We start from the raw sequence: 14,393 nt of genomic DNA on the forward strand, positions 1-14,393 counted from the left end.
GATGTTTCCATTGGAGCCAGTGGTTTGCCTTGGTATTCTTTACCTGTGTTCCTGTATACAATCTCTACATGATTATTATGGGCCATTATTGTAGAAGGTTAATTACGTACCTGTTCTCTCTAGCTGCTGTTCTGTGTGTTGCTGTTTTCTTTTGTGGTATAATGTGTAGTCGCGAGTTTTGTGTTGTTCCTTTTCATGTGTTTTGGGCACTGTTCCGAGGGTATATGGTTGACTATTACAGTGGTTGGAGTTTCTACCCTGTTAGACCCTGTTATTTGATTGTTAAGTATTAGTTGTGTGATTGAGATGTATGTACTATGTGCTTCAGAATAGTGCTACCATTCTGTGTTTATCTTTTGTCTTCTGACTTACTTCGTTTAACATTAACATGATCTAAGTCCATCCACCTTGCTGCAAAATCTGTGATTGTATCATTTCTGACTGCCATGTAATATTCCTTGTGTATAGATACCACATCTTAATGATCCATTCTTCTGTTGTGGACATCGCGGTTGTTCCAAGTATTTGGCTATTATCTGAGTGCTGCGATAAATAGTGGGGTGCACACGTATTTTGGAATGAATGTTCTTCCAATACTTGGGGGGTATATACCTAGGATGTGCAATTGCTGGGTCAAAAGGGAGCTCATTTCTGAGTTCTTTGAGTACTCTCCAGGACTGTTCTCCATAGATGTTGGACTAGGGGGCATTCCACCAGGCAGTGGATGAGAGTTCCCTTTATAACCGCATCCACTGCCAACAAAGATTGGTTCTCAGTATTTTTTATGTGAGCCATCCTCACTGGTTGTAAGGTGGTATCTCATTGTTGTCTTTGATTTGGATCTCTCTGATGATGAGTGAAGTGAGCATGTTTTCATGTGTTTGTTAGCCATCCTTCTGTCATCCTCAGAGAAGTGTCTATTCATTTCTTCTCCCCATTTTTTTATGGCTTTGTTTGGTTTTGGAGGGGCTCAGTTTTTCGAGGTGATTTGTAAGTTCTAGATATCAGCCCTTTATCTGATATGTCTAGTGAAAAGATTTTTTCCCATTCTGTTAACTGTCTTCTTGCATTAAGTAAGGTTTCTTTCGCCATGCAGAAGCTTTTTAGTTTGATGTAGTCCCATTTGTTTATGTTTGCTGCTAAGGTTCTTGCCATTGGTGCTCCATTCTCAAAGACCTTTTTGATATATAGGTCTTCGAGTGTTCTCCTATTTTATTCTCAATAAAGTTTATAGATTCCGGGTCTGATTTCAAGGTCTTTGATCCATTTTGAGTTGACTTTTGTAGAAAGGAGTGAGGTTATGGGTTGATTTTTCACTTTCATACATGTGGTTTTCCCAGTTGTGCCAACACCATTTGTTGAATAGGCTTTTCTTTGTTCCATTTCAGATTCTTTGCCTCTTTTATCAAATATTAGTTTGGCTGTATATCTGGGGGTTTATGTCTGGGAATTCTGTCCTGACCCACTGTCTGAAGTCCTGTCTCTGTTCCAGTACCATGCTGTTTTGATTACTATGGCTTTATAGTATAGTTTCAAAGTTAGGTAAGGAGATTCCACCCAGCTTCTTGTTTTTCAGTATGTGTTTTGGCTATCTGGGTCTTTTGTGGTTCCAGATGAATTTTGTTAATGATTGTTCTAATTTCTTTTAAAGAATTGTGTCTGGATTTGGATAGGGATTGCATTAAATCTATATAGGAGTTTTGGGTAGGATAGTCATTTTGATTATGTTAATTCTACCTATCCATGAGCATGGGATGTTCTGTCCATTTCTTTAGATCGTCTTCAATTTCTTTCTGGAGTGTTTTGAAGTTTTCCCTGGTATAGGTCTTTCACTTCTCTTGTAAGGTTGATTCCTAGATACCTGATATTTTTTTTGATACTATCTTAAATGGAAATGTAGTTTTTAATTCTCTCTCTCCTCAACATCAGTTTTTGTATATTGAAAACGCTACTACTGTCTTTTGTGTATGACTTTGTATCCAGCCACTTTGCTGTATTGGCTGATTGTTTCTAGGAGTTTTACTGTGGACTCTTTAGGGTTTTTAATGTATATCATCAATAGTCGTCGGCAAATAGAGATAGCTTGTGTTCCTCTTTCCCTATTTGAATTCCTTTGATTCCCTTCTCTTGTCGGATTGCTATTGCTAGGACTTCTAAGGTTATATTGAATAAGAGTGGAGAGAGTGGACAGCCTTGTCTAGTTCCTGACCTTAGTGGGAATGCTTCTAGTTTCTCGCCATTAAGTATAATGTTGGCTGTTGGCTTTTCATATATAGCTGTAACTATCTTGAGGAAAGTTCCTTCTAACCCTATTTTTCTGAGTGTCTTTAACATGAAAGGATGTTGGATTTTGTCAAATGCCTTCTCTGCATCGATTGATATGATCATGTGGTTTTTGTCTTTCGTGTTGTTGATGTGATGTATCAAATTGATTGATTTGCGTATGTTGAACCAACCTTGCATTCCTGGTATGAATCCCACTTGGTCGTGATGTATGATCTTTTTGATGAAGTGCTGAATTCGGTTTGCTAAGATTTTGTTAAGTATCTTTGCATCTATGTTCATTAGTGAGATTGGTCTGTAGTTTTCTTTTTTGGTGGTGTCTTTGCCTTCTTTGGGAATGAGTGTGATATTAGCCTCATAAAAAGAGTTGGGGGAGGATTCCGAGTTTTTTCTATGGTTTGGGGAAAATGCCCTTATGGAAAAGTGGTACTGTAAGTCTTCTTGAAATTTTGATAGAATTCACTTTGTAAATCCATCTGGGGCCTGGCTTTTGTTCTTAGGCGGAGGTTTTTTAATTACGTCTTCAATTTCCTCTGAGGTGATTTGGTCTGTTTAGAGGCTTTCTAGATCTTCCTTTTCCAGTCTTGGAGAGAGGTGTTTGTCTAAGAATCTGTCGATTTCTACTGGGTTCTCTAGCCTAGTTGAGTATAGGTTGTTACATAGTATGATCTCATGATATGTTGTATTTCTTGGGGGTTCTGTGTAATCTCTCCCCTATTCATTTGTGATCCTGTTGATTTTGGGTGTTTTCCCTCTTTTTTTTGGTGAGTTTTGCCAGTGGTTTGTCTATCTTGTTTATATTTTTCGAAAAACCAACTCCTGGTCTCATTGATTTTTTGTATTGTTTTCTTGGTTTCGATGTTGTTTATTTCTGCTCTGGTTTTTATTATTTCTTGCCTTCTGGTTGTGGTTGGATTTCTCTGTTGCTGTTGTTCCAATTCTTTGAGGTGATCTTTTAAACTGTTGGTTTTGTTATTTTCCTGTTTCTTGACATAGGCCTCTATTGCTATGAGTTTCCCCCTAATTACTGCTTTTGCTGTGTCCCATAAATTTTGACATGTTGTCTCTTCATTGTCATTTGTCTCAAGGAATCTTTTTATTTCTTCCTTGAGTTGTTCTTTGATCCAGCTGTTGTTGAGCAGGATGTTGTTTAATCTCCAGGTACTAGTTTTCCTCCATTGCTTCTTCTTGACATCAATTTTAACCTCTGTTGCATAGTGATCTGAAAGGGTACTTCTTATGATCCTTACCTTTGTGGTCTTATATAGGTTGGCTTTGTATCCTAATACATGGTCTATTCTGGAGAAGGTTCCATGTGGGTTTGAGAAGAATGTGTATTCTGCTTTCTGGGGATGGAGGGCTCTATATAAATCTATTAGCCCTAAATCTTCTAATTTTTCATTTAGAGCTCTTATTTCTTTGTTATTTTTCTGTTTGGTGGATCTGTCCAGTGGTGATAGTGGAGTATTGAGGTCCCCTACTATTATCACATTTCCCTTCATGTGTTTCTCCAGGTTTGCCAGTAGTTGCCTCACATATTTTGCTGACTCTACATTAGGTGCATAGATATTGATCAGGGTTAGTGTTTCTTGATCTAATGTTCCCCTGATCAGTAAGTATTGTCCCTCTTTGTCTCTGATCGCTTTCTTGAGGTTGAATACAATTTGGTCTGATATAAGAATGGCTGTCCCTGCTCTTTTTTGTTTTCCATTGGCTTGAATAATTACTTTCCATCCTTTTATTCTAAGCCTGTGCTTATCCTGTAGCTGTAGGTGTGTTTCTTGCAGACAGCAGAAGTCCGGTTTATTTTTCCTAACCCAGTTCTCTACTATGTGTCTTTTAAATGGAGAGTTTAGTCCGTTCACATTTAGGGAAATTATTGATAGAGAGGACTGTTGTGCAGTTGTATTGTGTGCAGTGGTTGTTGTTACAATCGGGGGTTTGGATTGTGTAATTCATCTCTGAGTAAGTCGCTTAGGATCGGCTTAGTTTGCACAAATAGTTCAAGTTCGTTCATGTTTGAGAATGTTTTTAGTCTGCCCTCCCATATGAATGATAGTTTTGCTGGGTATTGGACCCTGGGTTGGAAGTTTCTTTCATTCAGTCGTGTAAATATGTCATTCCACTGTCTTCTTGCTTGAATTATTTCAAATGGAAGATCCGGTTTGATTCTTATGTCCTTTCCTTTGTACTTGAGGTTTTTTTTCTCCCTTATTGCCTTTAGGAGTTCCTCTTTCTCTTTGTTTTTTGCCATTTGGATTATTATGTGTCTTGGTGTGGGTTTATTAGGGTCTATTTTATTAGGGACTCTCTTGACTTCCTGGATTTGTCCTGAAGTGTCTTTCCAGAGTGTGGGGAAGTTCTCTGTTATTATCTCCCTGACTACCTGTTCTTCCCCCTGCCAGGAGCTATTTCTGAGCAGACAGCCAGGAGTAACCCCTGAGCACCACCGGGTGTGGCCCAAAAACCAAAAATAAATAAATAAATAAAATAAGTGATCTGTTAACTTACTGTTTGATATGATTGGTAAAAGTTAGAGGGAATAAGTCTAGAAGAAAGTTAAGGAATTAACAACAAGGAGATCATTTGCAGCAGTTTCTTTTCATTGTCCTACATGAGTTAATGCTCAAAAATCTAATGAGTAACATGCTTCTTCATAATTTATTCAGTTTTTTTCCCAAAATATGAGGTCTCTGCATCATAAATCAACTTTCTAAAAGTTTATCATGTTAAATAAGGTACTTAGGGATATGTAAAGTACTTTTTTTTTTTTACTAAATTTTATTTTATTTTATTTTATTTGTTTTATTTATTTATTTTTGGTTTTTGGGCCACACCCAGCAGTGCTCAGGGGTTACTTTTGGCTCTGTGCTCAGAAATTGCTCTTAGTAGGCTGGGGGGCTCATATGGGATGCTGGGAATGGAACCCAGGTTTGTTCTAGGTCCGCCACATGCAAGACAAATGCCCTACTGCTATGCTATTTCTTTAGCCCCTCTAAAGTTTTGTTTGTTTTGTTGCTTTTTTTGGGCCATACCCGGTGATGCTTAGGATGTACTCCTGGCTGTGCACTCAGAAATGGCTTCTGGCTTGGGGGACCATATGGGATGCCAGGGGACCGAATCGGGGTTCATCCTAGGTTGGCAAGTGTGAGGCAAATGCCCTATTGCTTGCACCACTGTTCCGGCCCCCTATAAAGTACTTTTAAAGAAAGAACTAAATAACTATATACTGAAAATGTTTTCTATCAGTTATGGTTTAGAATTCTTATTTTAGAGGTACATGCATTTTATTAATTTCAATTAAAAAGAAGCCAAGTCTCAGTGTCTTCTTAAAATCTTAGTCACAGAACTTAAAGGTTCCTTCTCTGGGGTGTGCACCATTTGGACCATATGAGATTCTAACCACCAGCCCCTTGCCTTTTCTTAAGACTGTTAAATATATATTTTACCACTATAATTTTGAATACCAAATAGTTTGATTCTAAATAATTCTTCACTTTTTAATCCAGGCTATTTGTTTTAATTTTTTGTGTGTCAAATCTGAGACTTTAGCATAGTGTATTATAGTGATATGTAACCTGGTGTTGTGGTAATTAATATACATAAGGCCCTTAATTTTGCCTTCTTTCCCCTCCAGGGCCCTGAAGATGAGGTGGGAGAGGAAGCTGTGGATGAGTGTACCAGTCAACAAGTCGGATATGCAGTAAGCAAACTACAAGAACTAAATGAGAAACTTGAGTATAAGAGGCAAGCTCTAAGTTCTATCCAAAATGCACCAAAACCCGACAAGAAGGTAACTCACTTTTAAGGTGGTCTTTGAGAATTTCCATTTGCATAATTTGAGAAATAGTAGTTTTCAGATGTTAAAGCAGACTTGCATTCCTGGGATGAAACCTACTTGATCGTAGTGGATGATTTTCTTAATGAGGCATTGAATCCTATTTGCCAGGATTTTGTTGAGGATCTTTGCATCTGTATTCATCAGCGATATTGGTCTGTAATTTTCTTTTTTGGTAGCATCTCTGTCTGGTTTAGGTATCAAAGTGATGTTGGCTTCATAAAAGCTATTTGGAAGTTTTCCTTTTTTTTTTGATTTCATGGAAGAGTCTTGCCAGGATTGGTAGTAGTTCCTCTTGAAAGGTTTGAAAGAATTCATTAGTAAATCCATCTGGGCCTGAGCTTTTGTTTTTGGGCAGACACTTGATTACTGTCTTAATTTCCTCAATAGTGATGCATGTGTTTAGATATGCTACATCTGCTTCATTCAACCATGGAAGATTATAAGAGTCAAAAAATTTATCCATTTCTTCCAGGTTTTCATTTTTAGTGGCATAGAATTTCTCAAAGTAGTTTCTGATTACCCTTTGGATCTCTACCATATCAGTAGTGATCTCTACTTTTTCATTCCTAATATGAGTTATCAAGTTTCTCTCTCTCTCTTTCTTTGTTAATTTTGCCAGTGATCTATCAATCTTGTTTGTTTTTTCAAAGAACCAACTTCTGCTTTTGTTGATCTTTTGGATTGTTTTTCAGGTTTCCACTTCATTGATTTCTGCTCTCAGCTTTGTCATTTCCTTCTGCCTCCCTATTTTTGGGTCCTTTTCTGAGTACTTTCTATGAGCTATTCAGGTATGCCCCTTCTTCTTTCCTGATGTGTGCTTGCAAAGCTATAAATTTTCCTCTCAGTACTGCTTCTGCTGTGTCCCATAGGTTCTGATAGTTTGTGTCTCCATTGTCATTTGTTTTCAGGAAGGTTTTGATTTCCTCTTTGATTTCATCTTGGAACCACTGGTAATTCAGTATTAGGCTGTTTAACTTCCAGGTATTAAAGTTTTTCTTCTGTGTCCCTTTGTAGTTCACATATAATTTCAGGGCCTTGTGGTCAGCAAAAGTAGCCTGCAAAATTTCTATCCTCTTGATATTATGGAGGTATGTTTTATGTGCTAGCATGTAGTCTATCCTGAAGAATGTCCTGTGTACATTAGAGAAGAATGTGTATCCAGACTTCTGGGGGTGGAGTGTCCTGTATATATCTACTAGGCCTCTTTCTTCCATTTCTCTGTTCAGGTCTAGTATATTCTTGTTGGGTTTCAGTCTGGTTGACCTGTCAAGTGTTGACAATGCCGTGTTGAGGTCCCCCACAATTATTGTGTTGTTATTGATATTATTTTTCAGATTTGTCAACAATTTTATTAAATATTTTGCTGGCTCCTCATTTGGTGCATATATGTTTAGGAGAGTAATTTCTTCCTGCTGTACGTATTCCTTGATTAATACAAAATGTCCATCTTTGTCCCTTACAACTTTCCTAAGTATAAAGTTTGCATCATCTGATATTAGTATGGCCATTCCAGCTTTTTTATGGGTGTTGTTTGCTTGGATGATTTTCCTCCAGCCTTTTATTTTGAGTCTATGTTTGTTCTGACTATTCAGCTGCGTTTCTTGTAGGCAGCAGAAGGTTGGATTGAGTTTTTTGGATCCATTTAGCCACTCTGTGTCTCTTAACTGGTGCATTTAGTCCATTGACATTGAGAGAAAGAATTGTCCTGGGAATTAGTGCCATCTTTATATCGAAGTTTGGTGTGTCTGTTGGTCAGTCTTGTCTTAAAGTATGCCATTCAGTTTTTCTTTTAAGAATGGTTTTGAGTCTGTAAAGTTTCTGAGCTGTTGTTTGTCTGTGAAACCATGTATTGTTCCTTCAAACCTGAAAGTGAGTTTTGCTGGGTGCAGTATTCTAGGCAAAGCATTTATTTCATTGAGTTTTGTCACTATGTACCACCACTGCTTTCTGGCCTTGAGTGTTTCCGGTGACAGGTCTGCTGTAAATCTCAAGAATGTTCCCTTGAATGTAATTTCTCTTGTCAATCTTGCTGCTTTCAGAATTCTGTCTCTATCTGTGGGATTCGTCATTGTGACTAGGATGTGTCTTGGGGTGTTTTTTCTGGGGTCTCTTTTAGTTGGTACTCTTCGGGCATGCAGGATTTGATCGCATGTATTCATTAGCTCTGTTAGTTTCTCTTTAATGATGTTCTTGACCATTGATTCTTCCTGGAGATTTTCTTCCTGGGTCTCTGGGACTCCAATGATTCTTTTTTTTTTTGGTTTTTGGCCCACACCCGGCAGTGCTCAGGGGTTACTCCTGGCTGTCTGCTCAGAAATAGCTCCTGGCAGGCACGGGGGACCATATGGGACACCGGGATTCAAACCAACCACCTTTGGTCCTGGATCGACTGCTTGCAAGGCAAACACCACTGTGCTATCTCTCTGGGCCCTGATTCTTAAGTTGTTTCTGTTGAGCCTATGATATTTTCTATTTTCATCTGTTCCCATTCTTTGAGTAATTTTTCCATTGTTTGATCATTTGCTTTGAGGCTTTTTTCCAATTTCTTCTGCTGTATGGAATTGTTATTCATCTCATCTTCCAGTGTACTAATTCTATCCTCAGCTGCTGTTAACCCATGGGAAAGCTCAACCATGTTTTTCTTCAATTCATCTACTGAGTTTTTCAGACCTGTTATTTGACCTGAAATTTCAGTTTGGAGTTTTCTGATTTCTATCTTCATATTCTCTTGATTCTTATTAGTGTTCTCTTCTATACTTTCTTTGAGTTCTTTGAACATCTTCCATATTGCGATTCTAAACTCCTTATCTGAGAGACTGACTAGTTGGTTGGTCATGTTCAAGTCATCAGAGTTGCCATTGTTATTCTCTATGTCTGGCGCTGGCCTGCATTGTTTCCCCATTGTCACACTTGTATTGTGGGTTTTTCTACGTGTTGTGGTTTTATCATTGGCTAAATGATGTGCACAGCCGCGAAGCAAAGCAGAGTGGCTGTGCTCCTCTGGCTCCTCCCTTTCTGGGCATGTCGACTCACCTCCACAGAAGGCTTTAGAGAAGGTGGGCTGTCTGCAGATGAGCCACACACAGGATGAAATCAGGCCGAAAATGCAGCACAGCACAGAAGAGAAGGAGATAGGGGTGCTGGCATCTGAGATCCAGCCGAGAAATAGTTGTTTTCAGTTTATGTTGGTATGTCCCACTTTCATATACATAAATATTTGGTTTTTGGGCCATGCCTGGTGATGCTCAGGGGTTATTCCTGGCTCTCCACTCAGAAATTACTCCTAGTGATACTTGAGAAACCACATGGAATGGTTAGGGATTAAAATCAGGTTGGCCTTATGTAAGGCAAGACCACTATTGCTGTACTATTTCTTTGGCCTCCTTTTTCATACTTTAGCTATGTCCCATTTGTTGTTATTGTTATAAAAACATTTGCTGTCCTCAATGCCTTCGATATTGCTGAGGAGCTGGTGCAGACCATGGACCTCCCCAAGTGCCTGCAAGGCGTGGGCCCCGGCTGCACGGACGAGACGCTGCTGTCAGCTATCACCAGTGCCCTGCACACCAGCACGGCCCCAATCACCGGGCAGCTGTCGGCTGCTGTGGAGAAGAACCCGGGCGTGTGGCTGAACATGGCACAGCCACTCTGCAAGGCCTTTATGGTGACCGACGAGGACATCTGGAAGCAGGAGGAGCTGGTGCAGCAGGTGCGGAAGCGGCTGGAGGAGCACTCATGGCAGACATGCTGGCACACGTGGAGGAGCTGGCCCGGGATGGCGACACACCTCTGGACCAGGATGATGAGGATGATGATGAAGATGATGAAGAGGAGCCTGACCAGGACCCTGACCTGGAGCGTGTCTAGAGTCCGGGTGATGCCTGCTTCCCCTCTCCAAGGCACTTGAGGACATTGGCTGGTGGGCTCTGCCCTGATGCCTGCGTCTTGCCCACAGAGCTCCTGTGGGGTTGCCCTGGACCCTGGGGATCCTTCCTGCTGCGTCCAGAGCCTTCGAGGGTGAGGGGGGCCGAGAGATAGTTGGACACCGAGGGCCCCCCAGGTCCTGTGTAGTCTCTGCAGCTATAGCCTGACACGCCTATTAGCCAGGGTCCCACTAATATGTGGGAATGGCAGCTCTGCCTTGCCCAAGTTCTGGAAGCTTCCACCCTGATGGGGCGGATCACAGCCTTGGCGGGGCTCATCCATGGTCTCCGTTTGTTTTCCTGGGGGTGCCAGAGGCTGGGCCTGGGGTGATGCCACAGTGGGGAGGAGCCTCTTCCCCTCCTAGGTCATCCCCCACCCACCTGGACACTTGCCCTATGGGGGGACTGTGGTGTCATCCCTGCCCCCAAGTCCTGTCCAAGCACAAGTTCATGAAGGTCCCATGTGTGGCCATGGACCCTGGCACCCCCTGGCTAGGATACCGGTGGCAGCAGATGGGCCCCCTTTCCCGTGAATAAAGCCATCTGAGTGTGTGGTTTGTTGTAAAAAAAAAATTGCTGTAATTCATTCAGGATTTGGGGTACATGAATCTGTGAGTCTAGGTCTCTCTCCCTGCCCACAGTGCCTTGTGGGGAGACGGTAGAGCTTTCTCTTATGAATCATTTCTTAATAATAGTCTATTTTACCTTCTTCTTTGAATATAATTGAGAGAACTACTAGAATTGTGCAGGCACAGAGTCATTTTAAAAGCCAACATGAAATTCCAGTGGTTGCAGCTTAAATGTCCTGTTTTTAGCATTATTGGGTCTGTGTTCTGGATGTTTAGCTGTACCACTCTCCACATCATCAGAATTAGCTGTACCATTCTCTCAGCATAAGGCACCAGTATAGCTGAAGCCCATTACCTATATGCCCTTTACTTACCTATATGCCCTTTACTTACCTTTCTTGTCTTCTTCCTTCCCACTCTTGATTTCTTTCCTTTTCTTCTCCCTAAACTCTGCAGTCAAGGGCAATCTAGGCATCCTTCCTTTAATACATTACATTTTCAAATCTTATTCTATTTACCACAGATAGTGAGATCATCCTCTTTGTCATTCTTTTTCTAGCTTCTTTCACTCAAGAGGATATCTTCCAGTTTCAACCAGGTTGTAGCAAATTGCATTATTTCATCATTGCAGCTGCACAGTATCGCCTGTCAAGATGGCAGGTGGGAGGGAGCACACAAGTGCGGTGGAGATGGAATCTGGGAACAGTGGTGGTGGAAAAGTGATACTTGTGGTAGGATTGGCATTGAAATATTACATGATTAAAGCTCAACTATCAATAACATTGTAAATTATGATTCTTGATTTAAATAAAAAATTAGTTTAAAATCTTACAAATCATAAAAGCCAACAGAATTTAAAAGTTAAAATCTGTAAGATCACATTTTACCAATCTTGGCATATCTTTAATCCAAGAAAAGGTGTGGCCCATGGCTCAGTGTATTTGATCTCTCTGGAGTTCAACACTTTGCTCATCTGTCCTTCATAAGTGTTGAGCAAACATATAAGGTTGTGCTGGTCACAGTGAAGCATCACTGGCACTGAAAGCCTCATGTTTGCCTGTAGGAAATAGACATGATTGTGAAAGCAGTGAAAATGAACCAGCCAGCCCCTACCCTGATGGTAAAATGCAGGAGGGTGGGACAGGCATAGATCCAGTACATCTTCCAAGGAAGGAAAGAACCCTTGACAAGTTGATGTTCAGAAGAGGAGAAATAATAACATTAAAATGGCAATACTTCCAAAAGCATTGTTACAGATTCAGTGCCCATGACATTTTTCAAAGAATCAAATTTTGAAATTCATAGGAAACAATAAACCTTCATAAATGGTTAAAATAATCCTTGGGAAAATAATAAATGCATCATCTTTCTAACTTCAAACAGAACAGTAATTAAAATGGCATGGTATTGGACTAAAGACATTCAGGTCAGTGGTATAGAATTGAATATCTTGAGATTCCCAGGTATATGGAAGTTAATTTTTGATAAGAAGAAAACAATGTTAAATGGAGGAAAGCCTCTTCAACAAGTGATTCTGGGATACCTGGTCAGCTATGTGCAAGAAACTGAACCCATACACAACTGACACCATACACAAAGGTCAAACCAAAATGCAATAAGGACCTTGATATCAAATCTGAATCCATAAGCTACATAGAGGAAAACATAGGTAGAACTCCTGGTGGCAGCTAAAGGTATCTTCAAGGATGAAACGCCACTGACCAAACAAGTAGAAGCAAGATAAATAAGTAGAAACGAGATAAACAAATGGAACTAAGTTAAATTGAGAAGCTTCTTCACCTCATAGGAAATGAGAACCAGAACACATTGGTTGACTTTTTACTAAATCAATGATGTTTTTTGCAAAAGTTTTCCTAATTATTATTAAGTTTATTAATTTTTTTTGAAGGAAGGAAGGAGGGAGGGAAGGAATGTGGGAAGGGGGAGGGAAGGGAGGAGAGAGGGAAAGAAGGGACGGGAGGGAGGGAGGGAGGGAGGGAGGGAGGGAAGGAAGGAAGGAAGGAAGGAAGGAAGGAAGGAAGGAAGGAAGGAAGGAAGGAAGGAAGGAAGGAAGAAAAGAGGAAAAGGGAGGGAAGAAAGGAAAAGGGGAGAAAGGATGGGAGGGGGAGGAAGAAAGGAAGGAAAGAGAAAATTTTCTTAATTTTTTTGTTTGTTTTTTGTTTTTGAGTCACACCTGGCAGCGCTCAGGAGTTACTCCTGGTACTGCACTCAGAAGTCGCTCCTGGCTCGCTCTGGGGACCATATGTCAGGATTCAAACCAGGGTTCATCCTGTGTTGGCCACGTCCAAGACAAATGCTTAACTGCTGTGCTCTCACTCTGGCCCCAAGTTTCTTAATTTTTATGAGATCCAGTTAGTCTATTAGGTTTTCTTTGTACCTCTGATGACATAACTAGAATCATTGTCAGTTCCATGCTGTGTTCTGCCTGTTTTCTTTTTTTTGGCTGGGGGTGGGGGGGACACACACATCTAGTGATGCTCTGGTTACTCCTGGCTATATGCTCAGAAATAACTTCTGGCTTGGGGACCATATAGGATGCCTGGGGATCGGATCACCCTCCATCCTAGGTTAGCACATGCAAGGCAAATGCCCTACTGCTTGCCCCACTGCTCTGACCTGCCTGTTTTAATAATTTTATTGTTTGACCTTTATGTCCTTGATTAATTTTGAATTGATGTTACACGTAGTACTTAGTAAAGGTTCAACATCTTTGTACTGTGGTAACTATTCAGGTCTCTATCAATTATTCTTAGAAAAGATTGTACTTTATCCATTGATAGTTTTGACATTCTTATTGAAAATTATTTGTTTATATATGTGAGATTTTATTTCTTAGCATTTTAGTCCTTTGGTTGTTTTTGTTTTTGTTTTTTTAAATTTGTCTTTGTAGCAATGCCTCGGTGTTTGGTTAGTATTTCTTTGTAGTAAGTTTTGAAATTGAAAATGGGAATCTTCCACTTTTGTTCTCTGTTTTCATGATCGTTTTGACTATTTGAGGTTCATTATGCTTCCTTATGAATGCTTAGGATTCCACATGAATTGAGATTCCACATGAACTTTGAGATTCCATATGAATTTTAGTCTGGGGTTCCCTATGCAAAAACTATCACCAGTATTGTAATAGGATGATGTTGAATATGCAGACTGTTCTGCATAGCATTGGTATCTTGACAGTATTTAATTTTCTAATCTACAAACATGGATTATTATTTATTTTCTCTTTAATTTTTTTCATCAGTGTTTGACATTCTTATTGTTGAAGTCTTTCATTTTCTTTCATAAATTTATTCCTAGGTGTTTTTTTACTTTTTTTTATTATAATTTTTTTATTTTGAATTATGAGAACAAAAGATGCAAAGAAAGAGGATAAGGTAAAGTTACAGTGGAAGGACAATAACCCATAACATAATTATCAGAAGAAGTCCCCTTGCTGATATCTTAACTTTGAACTTTCACCAAAGAAAGTTAAGATAAATAAAACAGAATCCATGTGTAATTACTTTGTCCCTCAAGTCCCCAGATTGTAGCACATTATAATATTTCTTAACAGCACACAAGGCAATCTAAAGCCATCAAACTTACGTAACTCCTTAAACATTAGAGGCATAGTATTTTTTACATTTCCATGTACATGCATATTAGCTTAAGTTAACCTCAAATTTTAAGTGGGTGCGTTTTAAGGATTAGAGTCAAAGGAGCACAGTAAAAACGGTGTTAGAGTGGCAATTGTTGTTTGCATAGGCCCACCAAAATATG

At 39.8% G+C, this 14,393-nt stretch overlaps 1 protein-coding gene and 1 pseudogene across 1 annotated transcript in view; both read left to right on the forward strand.

The window, feature by feature from the left end:
• Positions 1 to 14,393, forward strand: part of SNX25 (sorting nexin 25) — a 149,446-nt gene that overhangs the window by 98,288 nt on the left and 36,765 nt on the right. Inside the window, 1 exon segment of the mRNA XM_049772429.1 lies at positions 5,921 to 6,076. Within this exon segment, the coding sequence (XP_049628386.1) occupies positions 5,921 to 6,076 (156 nt within the window).
• Positions 9,430 to 10,620, forward strand: LOC126006152 (methyl-CpG-binding domain protein 3-like; annotated as a pseudogene).

This window comes from Suncus etruscus, chromosome 4 (assembly GCF_024139225.1).
Source record: "Suncus etruscus isolate mSunEtr1 chromosome 4, mSunEtr1.pri.cur, whole genome shotgun sequence".
In the NCBI taxonomy this organism is placed as follows: domain Eukaryota; kingdom Metazoa; phylum Chordata; class Mammalia; order Eulipotyphla; family Soricidae; genus Suncus; species Suncus etruscus.